We start from the raw sequence: 20,000 nt of genomic DNA, 5'->3' as shown, positions 1-20,000 counted from the left end.
CTCTCTCTCTCTCTCTCTCTCTCTCTCTCTCTCTCTCTCTCTCTCTCTCTCTCACACACACACACACATATATACACACACACACACACACACACACACACACACACACATATATATACACACACACACACACACACACACACACACACACACACACACACACACACACACACACACAGGCACAAGTGCAAATCCTCTTACTCTTTGAAGATACCAGGCCCGATTAGACAATCATCACATCCGAGAAGCGTGCTGGCTGTCAACTAAAGAACTGTCTGCTCTCCTGATTTCACCTCGTCCCTCTTTTTCTTCTCCTCGGCTACTGCTCCTTCTGCTTCTCGCCTTCCTTACTCTCTTGCACGCTTGCTGTCACACTGCTGCGCTAATGGCTGAGAAATAGGGACAAAAAAGCAGCTGAGGAAGAAAAGGAAAAAAAAAAAAAAAAGGAAAGGAAAGGAAAGAAAAAGGGTACCAAAAAGAGGACTGGAGGAGGGAGGAGGAGGAGGTGGAAAGGGCAAGGGTTCTCTCCATCTTTGCACCTGTGCAGAGAGAAAAAGAAAGAAGCCAAGGGAAGGAGTGAGGGAGGGTGGGTGGTGGTGGGGGGGGGGAGTCGTTCCGAGCAGGCTGGTAGCTGAGAAGAAAAACAGAGGAGGAAATCTGCACTTGGGACAACAGAGAGATAGACAGAGGGAAGAAAGAAGAGGGAAGGATAGAGGGAGTGAGGGTTCATTATGAAGGCTCTGCTGCTGTTGGTGCTGCCTTGGCTCAGTCCGGCCAACTACACTGACAATGTGGGCAACCTGCATATCCTCTACTCAGAGCTGTAAGTATCAAGCACACACCAGACATCCTATCCCATCCTATCCCACTGCAATGTGTGTGTGTGTGTGTGTGTGTGTGTGTGTGTGTGTGTGTGTGTGTGTGTGTGTGTGTGTGTGTGTGTGTGTGTGTGTGTGTGTGTGTGCGCGCACGTTCTCCACCACATCTGGCTTTCCCAGATGTATTCAGTACAAGGTGTAGTCTACCCCCAGCCTGTCTTGGTGATGCAGTGTGTGTGTGTGTGTGTGTGTGTGTGTGTGTGTGTGTGTGTGTGTGTGTGTGTGTGTGTGTGTGTGTGTGTGTGTGTGTGCGTGTTTGTATGTATGTATGTATGTGTGTGTTTTACATCTACTACTGACATACAACATTCTATTATATGTAATTATGGTGAACAGAGAGCTGCTATAGCAGGAGAAATCTGTTACGATGGGAAGGTTGCCAGATCTTGTATGTTTGTTTTGGGGGGATTTTTTGCTGGTTTTTGTTTTTTTGCTTTATAGAGCGGGCCAAAACACTGCAGCGTGGGTTCAAAAGATGAACTGCTGTTGTCGTGCGTGTTTGTGTGCGTGTGTGTGTGTGTGTGTGTGTGAGTGAGTGTGTGGCCGGACAGGATCGTCCATAGATAAAACTGTTAGATATTAGTTTTGGTGGTCTTTCATTTTCGTGTATGGTTGGCTGATTCTTTTTACACACACACACACACACACACACACACACACACACACACACACAGACACACACACACACACACACACACAAACACAAACACACAAGACAAATCTGCTGCAAATCAGAATAAAACAGTAAAGGGTTAAAAATATAATATCACAAATGACACTTTAAGCTCAGAACACTCACAGAGCACACAGAGCTGCTCAGCTTTTGTTTTTTCGTGTTCAGCTCATGTAGACACCCAGAATTGTTTACCAAGAACCACACACACACATGCACACATGTACACACACACACACACACACACACACACACACACACACACATTGCTATTGAGTCTTTTTTCTTTAATGGAGAGATAAAAACAGCGAGGGCAAAGTAAACAATGATTGAACAGAGAGAAGAGCAGATGACAGGAGATGGGAAAAGTGATGGAGAGAGGACAGTGGACAAGTTAAAAAGATAAGAACAGGAAAGGATAGAGTGAAGAACAGAGGAGAGTAGTGAAGAATAAAAGGCGAAAAGGAAAAGAGGGAAGACAGGAATGAGGGCACTTATTCCTGAATATGGTTTATATTATTGACTTGTGTTTTGTCTCTTTCTCTCTATCCCTACCTTTTTCTCTCTATCTCTTATTCTTCTTTCTTTGTACAGATGAGTCACTCAGTGTTTTGAATGGTTTCTAGAGGGACCCCCCCCTCACTCCCCCCACACTTTTCCTCAGTGTCAGCGACTGAACCCTGTTGTGCTTGACATCTGACTTTTGCTGATTGGGACATTAAGAGAGAGAGAGAGAGAGAGAGGGAGAAGGAGAAGGAGGAAGGGAAAAGAGGTAGAAAAGAAAGAAAAAGAGACGAGCAGACGAGTAGTATGTAAGTAGTGCTTTACTGGTCTGCTGGAGAACTGTGCTGGTCATTCATCTCTATCTGGCAGACTGACAGACCCTCTTTCCAACATATCTCCTGGTCCATGGCAGGATTAAATACTGTGTATGAAGTGTATGCGTAAACTCTGTGAGTCCTGCTTCTGCATGCAGATGGTCGATCTGATCTTTTTTCATTGTATTCATTCCGTTGTGTTGTTGTTGTTGTTGTTGTTGTTGTTGTTGTTGTTGTTGTTGTTGTTGTTGTTGTTGTGGAGCAAATGAAGCACGTCAGGAATTTTCATTCAACCAGATCCAAGCCGAGCTTTGTGAAGAATTCTCACAGAGATCCAGTGCTGAAAATCAAATCACATTATTAATCAACATATTATTATTATTATTATTATTATTATTATTATTATTAATAATAATAATTATTAACAATTATTTTTATTAGCCGCACCTAATCCTAACCCCAGTACCTCAGTGGTTTAGGCTCTGGGTTAGTGATTGGAGGGTTGGGGGTTCAAGCCCCGGTATCGCCAAGCTGCCACTCTTAGGGCCCTTGAGCAAGGCCCTTAACCCTTTGTGCTCCAGGGGTGTTGTATAATATATGGCTGACCCTGTGCTTCCTAACATAACTGGGATATGCAACTAAATAATTTATCAAATGTTTCCCGGTGGGATCAATAAATCAAACTAATTAGAATTTTAATAACGATCCTAATATTTAAATACTGAAGATAATAAGCACTCAAGAAACCTAACCCCTAAAGAGATCACCCAAAACGCTTTTTTTTTTGCCATACATTCCCGACCGAATGAATCCCCTCACTTTTCTAGTCATTATTCTAGAGATCTTCAGTGCTTCAGTCACATCGCGGGGACATAGTCGGCTTATTGGATCTGTTAAACCTAGTCTGAGCAGCTATAGTGTGTAAATTGTACTAATGTTACTCAAGAGGGTTTTCTTTCTTCCTGTTCTTATTGCACATCCCACTGGCTAGACCAGAGCTTCTCCGGCTTCTGATTGTGTGTGTTTCTTGTGCAGTGGAAGAGATCTGAATGGCTCCTGATGGACATATTCATTTTTAACCAGCAATACACAGCAGGCCTGCGGGGAAAAGCTGTGTGCTCTGTGATTTGTGCGCCTGTTTGTGTGTGTGTGTGTGTCATGGTCCTCTGCTGGAGCAGTGGCATGTCGTCGTCAGGGTGACGCAGGAAATCGGGGCTATAGCCAAAGGCCTGTGTTGCCGTGGTGACCTTATTTTCACGGATGGCCTGACGAATGCGCGCGTGTACGCGCGTGTGTGTCCTACGGGACGCTCTGGCTCATTCATGGAAACCGTTGACGGAATTTTATGCATGCGTATATGCTTTTATATACATTAATCCCAATTTTGATTTTATTTTCTCACATCTTTTCAGCTAATGCACTTACTGCACTATTGGGTATAAAAGCAGCGGAGAAATGCTGAGCGAGCGTATTGCACGTTCTCTCAAATAGTAAGGAAAATCTACCTCGAAGCACCCCTGTTTTTTTTCCCCCTCTTAAACCTAACTCCAAGCCCAAGGCATCTGCATTGGCAGGTAGCAGGTCCACACAGCTCCTGTCACCACATCATATGCCATGTTACCTTTAGGCCGCTCGCATTTATGTCTGCTTTTGTTCTGCCGAAGTTTATCAGGTTACTGAAGGCGAGGAAGACGATCGAAGACGGTGTTGCTTAATCAACACTTTGCTGCTGTCTGAACCAGAGAAGCAGCGTGCACTGTTCTCTTCTTCTCTTAATGATTCAGCAGATAGACTTAGCACTAACATCGCATCTTTTTTTTACTGCTCTCTCTCTCTCTCTCTCTCTCTCTCTCTCTCTCTCTATCTCTATCTCTCTTTCTCTTTCTCTCTGGGCAAAGCACAGCAACTTTTCACTTTGACAGTGCAAGTGTCCCAGACAGAAGCAGAGTACATTACAAATAGACTGCAAAATGCTTATTTTTATTTTTATTTTATTTTTTGCTGCATGATGTTACAGTATGTTAATGGGACAAAACTCCTTGCATCCTTTGAATATATTAAAAGCATGCAATTAAGTATTCATACTCACACAGGTATCTACTGACTATTCCTCTTTCAAATTTTTTTTGATAATAAAAAAAAAAAAAAAAAAACTTTTTTTTCTTTTTTTTTCTTTTTTATTTTTTGCTGTAACAAAACCTGAGATTTTCTTTTATTGGATAATTTCTCTACAGAAAAACAATGAAGTAATGTACTTAGAATCATTTATACAAAGATCTTTTTAAAAAGTCTGAAATCAGCATTGCAGAGTTTGATGTTTGAGAGCTCACACTTAATAGGCTGAACAGACAAACGTATCAACTTATCAAAGGAGAAGTTCAGAATCAATTTTTCATCTGAATTCTCATAAAGAGCAAAAATAATAACCATTATGATAATGATCATAGATGTAGATCATGTATAGATAGATAGATAGATAGATAGATAGATAGATAGATAGATAGATAGATAGATAGATAGATAGATAGATAGATAGATAGATAGATAGATAGATAGATAGATAGATAGATAGATCTTATCTATCAAGACTATCAAGGCTCTTGATCTTCAGCATATGTGACACAGACAACAAAGTCATACAATGATATAATCATTAAAAACATGCACATTTTTAAATAGATTCTCACAGTTTCACGCCTGTGGCTGTGATGTTCTCTGCAAGCATCATGTGTGAGTAAATAAGTAATTAATCCAAGTGAAGCAATGAAGCATGGACTAATAAACCAGACACAAACACCATATTCCATAAACACACATATTCCAGCCTGCAGTTTCTTCTGAACATGAAGGAGGATGTACATATTCAGGCTTGCACAACCACAAAAACACACTCTCTGCATTTCTAATCAACAAGGGGAGTGTTTTAAGGTTGAGAAAAGCAATCCCTGTTATGTTTGTGCATGTAAAAGCAAGTGAGAGAGGAAAAGTGCAAAAGAGAAAGAGAGGCTGAGTGAAGGACAATCAAAATAATGCTGCAGTTTGCTTTTAGACTTTCACCTGTTTTGTACTGCCATGTCTAATATTCTATTCATTTTCTCTTTGCTAAATTCCACAGCAGCTGCTAATCAAAGTCTCGTCACATCTTCTTTTCTCTAATCAGTTTTTAACCACATCTAAGCTTCTTACCATTAAATAAAGCTAAACATACGTTTAAAAATCTACATGTGAAGGAAAACTATAATTAAACCCTCTACAAGCTGCACACATTTGCGAAAAGAACAGCGTTATTGTGTTGTAGATTGGAAATCTGAGATTCTCAAAAAACGTCGAGGGAGTCAAGTGACCAGTTCGGCTCAAAAACAAAGGCTCAGTTTGTTAACATTAATGATACTTTGAAAAATCTGTGGATTTTTCTTTTCTTTAAAATTTAGGCAACATTTAGTCACAAATCTGAAAAACACAAACATGTATATGCATGTCAGTCATATATTATTGTAGCGGAACATGTTAGTATAGAGTAGTGAGTCATTAAGATAATTGCCAATAAAAGGTTGGTATGCTATAGGTAACTGAAATAAGAACAATTTTCAGGGCATGTCAAAACATATCCAGGAACGAATCAGATCTCTGTGAGTTCAATCAAAGAGATGGACAATTAATTAAGTCCCTAAAACAGTTCAGAGAGTCTTATATTTTAATGGGGATGTTTTGTTTGTGTTTTTAAGGAAGAAAAACCCTTCGAAAAAGCCAGTGTATGTGGTACATGGCTGTAGATTAATGTGTATGTAGCCTAAACAAGCATAGTTTTCTCATTCAATTTTTGAGATTTGAGATACATATTTTCTTCGGTTTGGACATTTTGTTTTCCCCCTCAATGACACGTTTCATCACGTTTCTACGCTGACATGTTTCTTTACAGAATGAAAAAATCTGAAAAAACCCCATGAAGTAAATATTGTAGTTAATTTCAGTCCAATATAAGTGTAGAACTCCAAACAAAGAGAGTATTAAAAGTGTACCATTATATAGTACATTTCAAGAAAAGATTGCTTCGACTACATACTATACACATTAGAAACAATTTCTAACGCTCTAAGCATTCAATACAAATTCAATACTGAACCATAGCTCGGAAGTCATTCGTGTATCCATTCTTGCATATATTAGCATTATATTATTGTGTTTTTAAAACTGTCCAAATGAACCTGATCTTCCATTTCACAACCTAAAATCAGTTAAATAGATACACATTTACATGTTGAACCTTATACTCAATTTGTTATAGATAGATAGATAGATAGATAGATAGATAGATAGATAGATAGATAGATAGATAGATAGATAGATAGATAGATAGATAGATAGATAGATAGATAGATACTTTGTCATTGTCTATTACAGGTACACAGCAACGAAATGCAGTTTAGCATTTACGAGAAGTGCAAATAAATATACAAATATATGTACAGCATATAATAGAAAGTAAATAAATGTACAGCCAATAAATATAAAGGAATATAAAATATAAAAATTTACAATATGATCAATCACTGAACAGGTTTATATACATTCTTTCGATATGATCAAATTTATAAGATATATTAAGAACTGGATATAAACTTTCTTTCAGCTTCTCCCTTTAGGAGTCGCCACAGCAGATCCTCCGCACGTTTAATTTGGCACATGTTTTTACACTGGATGCCCTTCCTAACGCAACCCTCCCCAATTTATCTGGGCTTGGGACCGGCACTGAGAGTGGCTGGGGATGGTTCCCTGACCGGGGATCGAACCCGGGTCGCAGCGGTGAAAGTCCCGCATCCTAACCACTAGACCACCAGGGGACCAAATAATTTTAATAAAATGAGTAGACACACCAATTTTATAATTTTATTTTTAAAAAGCCAGCATATATTTTTTTTTTTCAATTGACCACACCCCCTTATATGAAGTCACATAGATTGAATAAATAAATAAATTAATTAATTAATTAATAGACAGTAGTAAGTTATGTCTTCTATGTCCAACTGAAAAAAGTAAAACCATTGATCGATTGACCGTGAGCTATAAAGCCAATACAGTAATGTTATTACCCGTCCATACATTTTCCACCAAGGGACAAATCAGATACTCTGCAAAGTTTCATAATTATCAAAAATCGTTAGTCTTGCGAGACGTTGCAAGCCTCGCGCAGGCTTTTCTGTAGCAGTTCATGATGAAGTGCATACGTTATAAAGGTATGCAGCAGCTTTATTTTCAGCATGGGAGTGCTTGTGAGAAAGTATTGAAATCGAAAAAAGCATAGGGTAATGGGTTTGGATGATAGAGAGCAAGAAACAGAATGTGTCCGCATTTTCGGGTAAAGAGAGAGAGAGAGGGGGAAAAAGGTGAGACCTATAGTAAGTAATTGCCCTTGTAGGCACTCTGGTGTATGATGCCCTGAATCGGGCGTGCCCCATCAAACCGCAGGGCAGCCACAGGAAGGGCTCTCAGTGTGTGTGCATTAATTACTGACTTAAATCCACCTCGTTGAACGAGTCGCACTCGTCTTTCATGCCGTCGTTTTCATCTTTCACCTTTCACTCAGAGAAAGTCAAACCGAAATCATTAGGATTCCGCCTACGTTTGAAGCACAAATTCCGCTATCATAAAGCTAATAATGATTCCTCGGAGACCCTCAAAGACGGGAAGGCTTCTGCGAGACTGAATTATCTCCAGAGACCTAATTAAAGCTCCAGTGGCCTCGTCTCGAAATGATAAAAAGAAACGGAAAAGTATTGTGGAAACGCACGTGTCTCATTTCCCAAATCGATGTTCATCCAGGTTCTATTTTTCCACGGTCCTTCTAAAGTTTGCTAAACGTTTTTCTCTGGTTGTTTCTCCTGTGAATACGGAAGACAGCTCTTTTCATAAATATCACAGCAACTGATTTTGTGTGTGTGTGTGTGTGTGTGTGTGTGTGTGTGTGTGTGTGTGTGTGCAGCAATCTTCCCCAGTTAGGCACATCAAAGTAATTAAACAGATCAGAGCTGGTCTGTCCTCTGTGTGCTGGTGCAGTGCTGTAGTCTACTTCTATCTATCTGCTAACTGCTGCAGTGTGTGTGTGTGTGTGTGTGTGTGTGTGTGTGTGTGTGTGTGTGTGTGTGTGTGTGTGTGTGTGTGTGTGTGTGTGTGTGTGTGTACAGTGCATACACTGAGTAGAGTGCTGATCACACGCAGTGCTAGCATGATTTAATGTCTCTGTGCTGCTTTGCTGGGACCTTTTCCTGGGAAACTGGTTGACTATTGACAGTGAGCTATTATGAATACACCACTGTCCTCTCGTTTTGTGTGTGTGTGTGTGTGTGTGTGTGTGTGTGTGTGTGTGTGTGTGTGTGTGTGTGTGTGTGTGTGTGTGTGTGTGTGTGTGTGAGTGTTGGTGTGGGTGTGGGTGTGGGTGTGGGTGTGTGTGGGGTGCTCTTTTTTCATCTTGTTTAGCATACTAGCATATATGGATTAAAGGTGAAGGAAGTGTGCCACAAAGAGATAAACAAACCTACAGCAGTGTTTCATCGAGACCCGTGTGTGCCATAAACACATCCAGTTGAAAAATATTATGTTACAAACTACTTCTGGATGATTCCCGTCCCCACAGCACATCTATTAGCCTCTGTTGCTGTCTGCTGTGAGACGTCCAAATTTTCTATTTCATGGAAAATTCCGTTGTTTTCTCAGTTGTATACAGTAAAGTGTACAGTTAAACCAAATGGATCTTATAACGATATAGATTTGTCCTATCTAAATCACTTCTATTAGTGCACTGATCTTTACTACACACATTTACAATAGTAGCAATTGTGCAAATTGACAAGTGCAAATAAATACGTATACATATTCTCAGCATGTAATATATAAGTGGATAAATGTACAACTAATAAATATGAAGGCACTTGCAGTGTAAAAATGTGCAGAAGCTGACCAAGTAAAATGTGTGTGTGAGTGTGTGTGTGTGTGTGTGTGTGTGTGTGTGTGTGTGTGTGTGTGTGTGTGTGTGTATGTATATATATATATATATAAAATATAAAAGAAGTTATATTAGTGCAATATGTGGGTAATACATCAGAGTAGATCCCAAAGCAGTTGTATTTTTTCTATTATTATTAGCATAACAGAAATATCAGTATAAGTATGATTTGAAATAGTGTCTAAATGGATTATAGAGACTTTGTAGACCTGTGTGAATGTAATAGTAATTATAATATACTGATAATATATGTGGCCGCTTGTCTGTGACATTACTGTGTCCTAATTGGGTTTTTTCCACCATGAGATTAAATGCAAATGCAGGTTTCTAAACCTGTTTCTAATCTTTAAGCCTTTAAATATGCATATAGGCATAAATGTTTCGAAATGTGCAAAACTATAGAGTCTAAAAGTCTAGAATACTGATAACAGCACTACAGAACGTATAAAAATAGACTATATAGACAAAAGTATTGGGACACCAGTTTTTCCATTCATATGTGGCTCTTCCCAAAACTGTTCCCACAAGGTTGGAGTCACAATTGTATAGGATGCCATTGGATGACATTTTATTCGTGCTTCTCTACTACGAGACCCAAACCTGCTCCAGCATGACAATGCACCAGTGCACAAAGCCAGGTGAACTATGGTTTGCATGGGATGGAGTGGAAGAGCTCCTTCTCTAGAGATCTGACCTCAATCCTGTTGAACACCTTTACCTGACTTTACCCACAACCTTGTAGCTGTATGAATCTCCACAAATCTCCACAAGCCCCCTCCAAAATCTAGTGGAACATCTTCCCTAAAGAGTGGAGGTTATTATAACAATGAATAGGGACTAAATGTGGAATTGGATGTTCAAAAAGCACATTCCAAATTAAAAACATTTATCCTTATAGTGTACATGTTTTCAAGATGATACTTTAAGTGTTTGTTCTCATCATCACCTTTATCATCATCATCATTTAAAGCACCTTCCCATCACCCCTATGTAGGATTAAGGCCAAGACCTGGCACGGTAATAAACCCTGGCTGTGAAAATTTTACCTATACACACCCCTCGATGAGCTACTGTGTGTGTGTGTGTGTGTGTGTGTGTGTGTGTGTGTGTGTGTGTGTGTGTGTTGTAAACAGTATTCGGGCTGATTCGTGATGATTCTCCCCAAAAAGAGGATTAGGGCACTGGTCTTGTTTTGATGAATAGGATATTGCTGACCTTTCCATCTCTGTCTGGATAAAAAGTAGATTTGCAGTCTTGGGTGTATTTTCAAATATAGTTCTGTTTATTTCTTATGCTTAGAGGTCATCCAGAGGTCAAACAATCTTTATAACTGGATCATGGCGAAATCATGAGAGCAAGAGTGAAGTGTGAAACCTTCTTGCAATTAAACAGTAAAGTAAAAAAATAATAGACTGCTATCAAAGGTATCTTTGGGAATATGAAAGTGATAGGAAAACGAAAAGCTTACAGGAAGAGATAAAGTGGTGGAGAGAAAAGAAAAGCATGTGTATATCAGAAATGAGAAAGAGGTAAATGTGACGGTGTGTGAAATACAGGATGGATCATGTAGAATTGGAGTGACATAAGTATGGGCGAGGGATCAAATATGGATGTAGTGGGGGATGGATATGAATGATAAAGATGGAGGGATTGCAACATGTAGAGACAGTGTGTGTGTGTGTGTGTGTGTGTGTGTGTGTGTGTGTGTGTGTGTGTGTGTGTGTGTGTGTGTGTGTGAGTGTGTGTGTGTGTGTGTGTGTGTGTGTGTGTGTGTGTGTGTGTGTGTGAGTGTGTGTGTGTGTGTGTGTGTGTGTGTGTGTGTGTGTGTGTGTGTGTTTTAATCTGTCTCAGTGTGCCTCTGTGCCCTGCTGAAAACCCATATGTTTCAGACTGTGTGTGTGTGTGTGTGTGTGTGTGTGTGTGTGTGTGTGTGTGTGTGTGTGTGTGTGTGTGTGTGTGTGTGTGTGTGTGTGTGTGTGTGTGTGTGTTTGTGTGTGTGTTTGTGTGTGTGTTTGTGTGTGTGTGTGTGTGTGTGTGTGTGAGAGAGAGAGAGAGAGAGAGAGAGAGAGAGAGAGAGAGAGAGCGAGAGAGAGAGCGAGAGAGATCAGATAGAGGACAAGATAGAGCGTGTATGTGCATTAAATACACACCACATCCTTTTATAGCTCTATTTTTCAGCCAAAGAACTACTAATGTTATACTTCAGAATTGAGACAATAAAATGCTGCTTTGTGGTGTGTGTATATATATATATATATATATATATATATATATATATATATATATATATATATATATATATATATACACAGTATCTCACAGAACTGAGTACACCCCTGACATTTTTTATTATATCTTCTCAAGGGACAATACTATAGAAATGAAACTTGGATATATTTTACAGTAGTCAATGTACAGCTTTTGTAGCAGATTTACCGTCCTCTAAAAAAATATCTCAACATGCAGCCATTATTTTTTAAATAACTGCCAACAAAAGTGAGTACACCCTGAGTGATAACAGTTGTACGTCGTGTAATCGTGCAAAGCGATATAAATGTCCTATTCATCATGTTCATGTTTTTGTCTGCTTGACAGGACTATACAAATTTGTGTATCTTGTATTAGACCAGTTAAAATGTGGTGCTTTGAGTACAATTCTCTCATACTGACCACTGGATGTTCAACATGCACCTCATGGTAAAGACTCTCTGAGGATTACAACAATTAGAATTGTTGTTCTCTACAAAGATGCAGAGACTAGAAGATCAGTAACACTTTAAAACTGAGTTACAGTTCAGTGGTCAGGGTCATACAGGGGTTTTCCAAAAGGGGTTCCACTCGGAAACATGGGTTACAACATGTACTGTGATATTCTGAAGCAGAACATGATGCCCTTCCTTAGAAACTGGGCCGAACGATAGTTTTCCAAAATAATAACGACCCCGATCACACCGCAAGTTGACTACTGCCTTGCTGAGGATACAGAAGGTATGAAGTACTAAACATCCAGCAGCTCTGTGGTGTCATTATGAAATTTCATGCCCAGTAGAATTAAGGCAGTGCTATATAACAATGGTGCTCACACACAATATTCACACTTGGTTTTGACATGTTCACTCATGTTGTTTCCAGGTATTTAGACAATAATGGCTGTATGTTGAGTTATTTTCAGAGGACAGTAAATCTGTACCACTATACAAGCTGCACACTGACTACTCTAAAGGATATATTTTATTATTAGTATTGTCCCTTGAGAAGATACTAAAATGGTTCTGAAACTTTTAACGCAAATTAATTTGAACAGCACAAAATTTGTTAACGTGCAATGCAGGGAGCATTTCTGTTTGACGATATTTATTACAAATATTAATAAACAATAAAAAGAGGCAAAAATAAAACCTGCAATGAAGCACACATTTATTCATGACGTCCTTTCTTTACTTAGAAATTAAAAAGAAATAAACTCCACCAAAGAAATTATTTTAATCACTAAACATTTGTTTTACTGATGCGACAAGTCTCAAATCAAGCACCAAAATCCGCCATTATGATATATATATATATATATATATATATATATATATATATATATATATATATATATATATATATATATATATATATATATATATATATATATACGTAGGCCCTGAGTTACTATGGTTCTATTTACAATTTTTCCATCTTTATAGGATTGTGGTGAGACCTGCGATGTTGTATGGTTTAGAGACAGTGGCATTGAGTAAAAGACAGGAGGTGGAGCTGGAGGTAGCAGAGCTGAAGATGTTGAGGTTTTCGTTGGGAGTGATGAGGTTGGACAGGATTAGAAATGAGTTTATTAGAGGGACAGCGCATGTAGGACGTTTTGAAGACAAGGTGAGGGAGGTGTAGATTGAGATGGTTTGGACATGTGCAGAGGGGGGACATGGGGTATATCTGTAGGAGAATGCTGAGGATGGAGCCACCAGGAAGGAGGAATAGAGGAAGACCAAAAAGAAGAATTAAGGATGTGGTGAAGGAGGACATGCAGGTAGTTGGTTTGAAAGAGGAAGATGTAGAGGACAGGGGGGTATGGAGACGGATAATCCGCTGTGGCGACCCCTAATGGGAGAAGCCAAAAGAAGAAGTTTTAAAATGCAGGCAATACAGCATAATATGCTCCACCCTCCACTCATGAACCAGTGCTTGTCCACATGCCTGCTGCCACATACATACACTGTCAAGTTTATATGGCACTGTTTTGCTAAATTATGCAGTGAATTACAAAATATTTTCGAGTTACAATAATGCATTTCATCGAAGGTCATGGACTAACTGTGTGTGTGTATATATGATCATTTCGGACAGCATTTTTACCTAAACAATAAATGAAATGAAGCTTTAACAACTGTTCTACTGTTGACTTCAGGACATTGGAACAGAAATAATGTCAATATACCAGGAAGTGCAAAACACCACTTAATTAATTAATAATTAGATACAATTATATATAATTAGAGCGATGCATAATTTTGTTTTCCATATTTGCATGTTCGTTGCGCTTAAGAAGCACATTGATGCTTAAAAGTTATACAATAACCCAAAGTTTTCTCACACTTCAGTACATGATGATGATGATGATACAATATGGTACAATATACAGTGAAAATCTTTCTCTGAGAATCCACCTGGTTATGAACACACTATTCAATATGAAATGTGATTGTTTTATATACCCGTACAGGCCGAAAACTTTTGTTTGTTTGTTTTTTGAGAAGCTAGGGACCGAATAGAAGGTTAATCAGGTAAAGATTGGGCTTATGAAGTGTGCAATGTGACTGCAGGCTTCAGAAACCAGACTGCGTCTTTATCTCTGGTGTGGAAGCCAATTTTAATTAACGCCAGCCTAAGCCCCTTACTGAAGGAGCAGGACTGCTTATCTACCTTTTTTCTCTCTTTTTCTCTGTCTCTGTATTTGTTTCTGTCTTTCTCTGTCTCTGTTTTTTTCTTTTCTTTCTGTGCCCCTTAATTAACACTGACACAGGGGGGAAACATGGCTACGAAATGGCCATGTGTCTACACAAATATATGCAAACATTGAACTGGAAATAAATGATACACACTTTCTAAATACACACCGATTTCATTAGGGTACTGTGATACGCTTAAATTTGCTCACTTATACAAAATGAATGTTTTTCCTGCTTCTTTCTAATCATCTCTCTTTTTTTCCACTGAAAAACAACTAATGTGTTTTGTTAGCTCGATTAGCAGTGGTTTTTCTTTTTCTTCCAGTCAGTCTCCGGAGGGACTCGTTTACCTGAAAGAGTAGTGTGTCAGAAGAATTTGTGTGCTCCTTTCGAATGAGAACAAGTCGCTACTATTTCAATTTTTTAAAACTTTATTAAAGAATTCCTCCTGATTAGAAACTAATACCATTTTAAGGGCTGTCATGTATTAATGCAGGATTCTTTAGAGATTTTTTTCCTGAACGTGCTGTTAAACTGCACTTACTGTGGCTTTCGTATTTGAATACGGTTTATTAATACAGTGCTGTGTCACTGAAGAACAATGAGATTATTCTTGTCTCAGAAGGGCACGTCGTCCTAGAAACTGTATCTTGCGCGCCGGCTTGAAGCGTGCCCTAGATTTATCACATCCAACACTCCAAAATCTTGAGAAGATTTTTTCCTCTTAACCCCAAATACATACATACAGTAGGTCCAACAATGAGAAAAAAAAATCTTTTTTTAGTGAATGCAGTAATTCTATTTTTAAGTTTAAGAAGCACCTGTGTGTGTGTGTGTGTGTGTGTGTGTGTGTGTGTGTGTGTGTGTGTGTGTGTGTGTGTGTGTGTGTGCGTGTGCGTGTGTGTGTGTCATGATGAGAATAGGCCGGGAAAAAATAAGCTGCTGGATAACAAACAAAAAAAAGTCCTTTTGCTTGCAAAATAGTTTCATTTTAAGCTTTCCCACAGGCACAGCTGTAATATGATCCAGGTGCATGGGTGAGAGAGAGAGCAAGAGATAAATAGAAAGAGAGAGAGAACGAGAGAGAGAGAGTCTGGGACTGTGAAAAGCTAGTCTGTGATGCAAAACGCATCCTTGAATTTTTGCTGAGAATGCATTTTTTTGTTTGTTGTTTTTTTTTTTAGTATCTGTGATACCGGTCCTGCAGCTAGAAAGTTAAAATGCAATAATGTGTCCACTTGTGTGATGTAACACACACACATACATACAAATATTTTCAGATTTTATGTATAAATGTGTGAGTTATGATGGACAATGTGTAGTTATTAATATTTGAATTGATTAGTCTGAGTATAGCCTGCGGGGAAAAAACTGTTTTTGTGCAAGCCTGTGGTGACTGTGGCAAGAAATAACTCAAGATGTTCAAGATGGCAAAAGGAATAAACCTTGAGAGGAACTAGACTCAAGAGGAAACCCATCCTCATCTGGGTGGCACTGGAACCTCAGGAGCATGTTTAACTCGACAGAGAGAGAGAGAGAGAGAGAGAGAGAGAGAGAGAGAGAGAGAGAGAGAGAGAGAGAGAAAAAGAGAGAGAGAGAGAAAGAGAGAGCGAGAGAGAGAGAGAGAGAGAGAGAGAGAGAGAGAGAGAGAGAGAGAGAGAGAGAGAAAAAGAGAGAGAGAGCGAGAGAGCGAGAGAGAGAGAAGAGGAATGATGGGGAGAGAAGAATAACCAGAAAGAAGAGCCAGAAGGTAACACTGACATGAGGGATCTCTGGGATAAGAGACGACCCACCACACCACCGTCAACAAACCTGAGTGAACGTGTGAGAGTGAGGGGACGACAGCATACAAATATCCCAGGTCACTTTACACTTTATATCCATGTTCCCTCCAGATCTAATCCTTTACCTAAGAAAAATCTACCGATCAAAGGCTTGTCTAAATAAATATGTTTTCAACCTCGACTTGAACACTGAGACTGTGTCTGAGTCCCGAACACTAATTGGAAGGCTGTACTATAACTGTTGGGCTTTATAACAGAAATATCTGCCCCCTGTTGTAGTCTTCATTATTTGAGGTATCAACAAACAGCCTGCACCTTTTTGATCTAAGTGGGTGTGTGGGATCATAATGGTACAGAAGTTCACTCAGATACTGCAGCATTAGACGGTTCTTTAGTGAGAAGTGAGACGTGCTTTATACGTCAGTAGTAGTATTTTATAAGTATTATTAGTATTTTATAATCAATCACTCATTCACTCACTATAAATCACTTATTCACTCACTGTAAATCACTCATTCACTCACTCATTCACTTACTCACTTTTGCTTACTCACTAACTCACACACCCACTCATTTAAATCAATCACTCACTGTAAATTATTTATTCACTCATTCACTGCAAATCATGCACCCGTTCAAACCTCTCACATTTAGTTATTCCCTCTCTCTCCCTCTTTCTCTCTCTCAAAGCTACCAAGGTGTAGCCTGCCAAGAAAAGTGAGACAAACTGTATTTCATTTTGCACTGAATCCCCAGGGCATCGACCGAGTGTCTGTAGGCCACGTGCCTTTGTCTGCAACAATGCAGCCATCCATCCATCTGTTTATCTTTCTACAGCACCTGACTGTGATCTCAAGCCCAAGCGCCTGTAACCGTCTGCCGTTGGCTCGGTGTTCTGAATCTATTTTCCGGTTTGGCGAAGGCTGATGGCTCAGTGTTTCCTCTGAGAATGGAGATCTCCTGTATTTGATTGATTTAGTTGCACAGGTTAACTTGATACACATTTATTGCATTAAGTGGTGGATATAATGTCAAAGAAAAAAGAAATAAAAAAATTGAAATTATTAGAAATTTATTGATAAATAAATCAGTTGGATTAATATCATATATATCAATCCCACTGTGTGATAAATTATTCTGTATGCAGAGGGTTTAAAGGTGTGTGTGTGTGTGTGTGTGTGTGTGTGTGTGTGTGTGTGTGTGTGTGTGTGTGTGTGTGTGTGTGTTTAATTCAAGTCATATAATTTATGTGATGGCATAAAAGCAATTCTTTTTATCTCAGAGGACATTTTATATTCCTTCGGTGTGTGTGTGTGTGTGTGTGTGAGTGTGAGTGTGAGTGTGCGCGTGTGTAACCGGCACTCCCTGGACCGAATCCTATTTGTCTGCTTGCTTTCAGTTCCAATCAGAGTGCTGAGTAGCATCTCTCCTGTGACAGCTCTGCCTAATCTGTCAGCTGCACAACCCCCGGTGTAAACACGTGTAGAGGGGGAAGAAGCCGAACGCACGATGAATACAAACACACTCTTACACACACACACTCACACATACTTCAGTGTCAGTGTCACTTATAGGCTTCTACACTTCTCATGACTGAAGTGTATCAAGTGTTGACCTCAGCATAGATGATTTGTGCGTGTGTGTGTGTGCAGATGTAAAGGAGCTTCACATTATGGCTTGTCAGCTGAGAGAAAGCGCCGCTCGCAGGAAGGAGAGTGTACTGACAGCACGTCAGAACTTGCTCTGGCAACCCTGCCCGCTGATGGCCCAGCCTCCAGTGCCATGGCCCTCCTATCAGATGAGCCGGGCCTTGTTAACCCTGCGTATGAGCCTGGCATGGAGGACAACAGCCAATCGGGGAGCACCACCAGCCTGACAGGGCGCAGCAACTCCAAGAAGAGTGAGTGTGAGTGAGCACACAAATTGTGTGTATATGTACATTTGTGTGCAAAACTGAATTTGAATGCTAATATTTACTGTTTAAACAGCACATGCAATCACACACACACACACACACACACACACACACACACACACACACACACAGACACACACACACAATAGATAGTATCTGATATACTACACACTTTATTCCTATATCATAAACAATGCATTCGAGTATCTTTTGTAATAGTGTAGCCAAACAGCTTCCAAAAGAACGAACAAAGTACACTACAGGTATATGGACAAAAGTTTGTAGACACTTGACCATAAGATTAATATGAATTTAAGATTAAGATCAAACATTCTATTCTACATTTAACCCCTTGCTGTAATAATAACCTCTATAGAAGCAGATCTTTCACTCCAACCCATGCAAAGCATATCTTAATGGAGCTGAATTTGTGCAATGGGGCATTGTCATGCTGGAACATGTTCAGGCGATAGGGAAATCTTATGCTCTTATATATATATATATATATATATATATATATATATATATATATATATATATATATATATATATATATATATATATATATATATGAAAATTTCAGCAACCATTTTCATATAATCTTCAAAAGGGACAATACTGTATAAATGAATCTTGGATATATTTTAGAGTAGTCAATGTGCAGCTTGTATAGCAGTAAAGATTTACTGTCCTCTGTTGAGTTATTTTTAGAGGACAGTAAATCTGTATATATATATATACACACACACACACACACACACACACACACACACACCCACACACACACACACACACACACACACACACACACACACACACACACAGCATCAGTATAAAACCAGGTAGCCCTTCTTACATATACATGCCATATTCACTTCACACTTACCCTCACTATTGTAAGGAGAAAACTATGCATCACTGTTCACAGGTGAGGGATATGAACGCCATGTTTTTTTTCTAACTTTGTAGCACAAAAGCAGTCAAAAAGGTCAGAAATTATGTAATTTAAATAATTTATGAGGTAAATCCACTGCAGTGTTAGTTCTAAATTTAGTTCAACATGGACCTGCTACAAAAATATTGCTAATTGTATCACATGTACTTTTTGTTTCTTTTTTCTAATGTCATTACTTATTTGTGTTTTGAGGTTCAGCTCAGTTTAGTCGCTCAGGACACAAAATACACAGCATAAATTGTTCTCTTCCTGCACTCAGTTGATGCAAGGTCTAATCACCTCCCATTGGCACCACCACTCTGTGTACATGGAAGTGGACCGAGACCCACTCAAATGATATTGGACCGAGATATTGTCTCGGTCCAAACAGCGAGCTACTGTCTAAAAAGAAAATGGTGTAAAACACTCTGGTTTGATTCTATTGCTCCAAAACATCGCAAATGTCAACGCACCCATAGTGTCGAAAGTGTTTAGAATTCCACACTTTATTTTTCAGTGGTTCTGGTTTATCAAAGGTTACGGTCTCTCACGCATTCCCTTTCGCCCTCTCTCCTTTACTTATGCGATCCATTTTTTCCAGCATCTGACATTTGTGTAAATGCTCAGTGACCCAAAAATCATTTCTTTACAAGTATCTCATATATTTATGAACCAAACATGGTGTGTATAAAGGTTAAGAAAGAATGGGATGCCACAAAAAAAATGGCAAAAAATTTAAAAAATCTGAGACTCAGATACTCCTTTAGGGAGGAAAATGGTGCCACAGCAGCACTTTAGTTGAGGGGAAAGAAAAACCGCATGATAGTGCAGTAGAATGGGCTGTCAGCCTCAGGGCTCTCTACTTTTAAGAGCAGTGCTGCTGTCTGAGCTATATTCATCAGTGTGTGTGTGTGTGTGCGTGTGTGTGTGTGTGTGTGTGTGTGTGTGTGTGTGTGTGTGTGTGTTGGAAGTGAGTGGGAGCATCACTAGATACATATAAAGCCAACCTTTATTTTAGTGACAAGCCACACAAGCCTAAAGGTATTCCA

At 39.2% G+C, this 20,000-nt stretch overlaps 1 protein-coding gene and 1 long non-coding RNA gene across 4 annotated transcripts in view; both read left to right on the top strand.

Moving 5' to 3' along the window:
• lnx1 (ligand of numb-protein X 1) overlaps positions 1-20,000 on the top strand; it is a 44,821-nt gene that overhangs the window by 12,224 nt on the left and 12,597 nt on the right. The window contains exons 1-2 of one of the 3 annotated variants that reach the window (XM_083563013.1): positions 142-823; positions 17,755-18,002. In XM_083563013.1, coding sequence (XP_083419139.1) covers positions 732-823; positions 17,755-18,002 — 340 coding nt within the window. In that variant the 5' untranslated portion in view covers positions 142-731. Of the gene's footprint in view, positions 1-141; positions 824-17,754; positions 18,009-20,000 lie in introns of those variants that run through there. The other 2 variants (XM_083563012.1, XM_083563011.1) reach the window with 2 other exon arrangements.
• On the top strand, positions 7,220-9,342 carry LOC310738309. Its single transcript, XR_014537027.1, has 3 exons — positions 7,220-8,311; positions 8,350-8,501; positions 8,552-9,342. It is a non-coding gene; the product is annotated as an uncharacterized lncRNA (long non-coding RNA).

Source organism: Silurus aristotelis, assembly GCF_946808225.1.
Source record: "Silurus aristotelis genome assembly, chromosome: 15".
In the NCBI taxonomy this organism is placed as follows: domain Eukaryota; kingdom Metazoa; phylum Chordata; class Actinopteri; order Siluriformes; family Siluridae; genus Silurus; species Silurus aristotelis.
The sequence above is the reverse complement of the archived record's forward strand: the minus strand, read 5'-3'. Positions and strand labels throughout refer to the sequence as shown.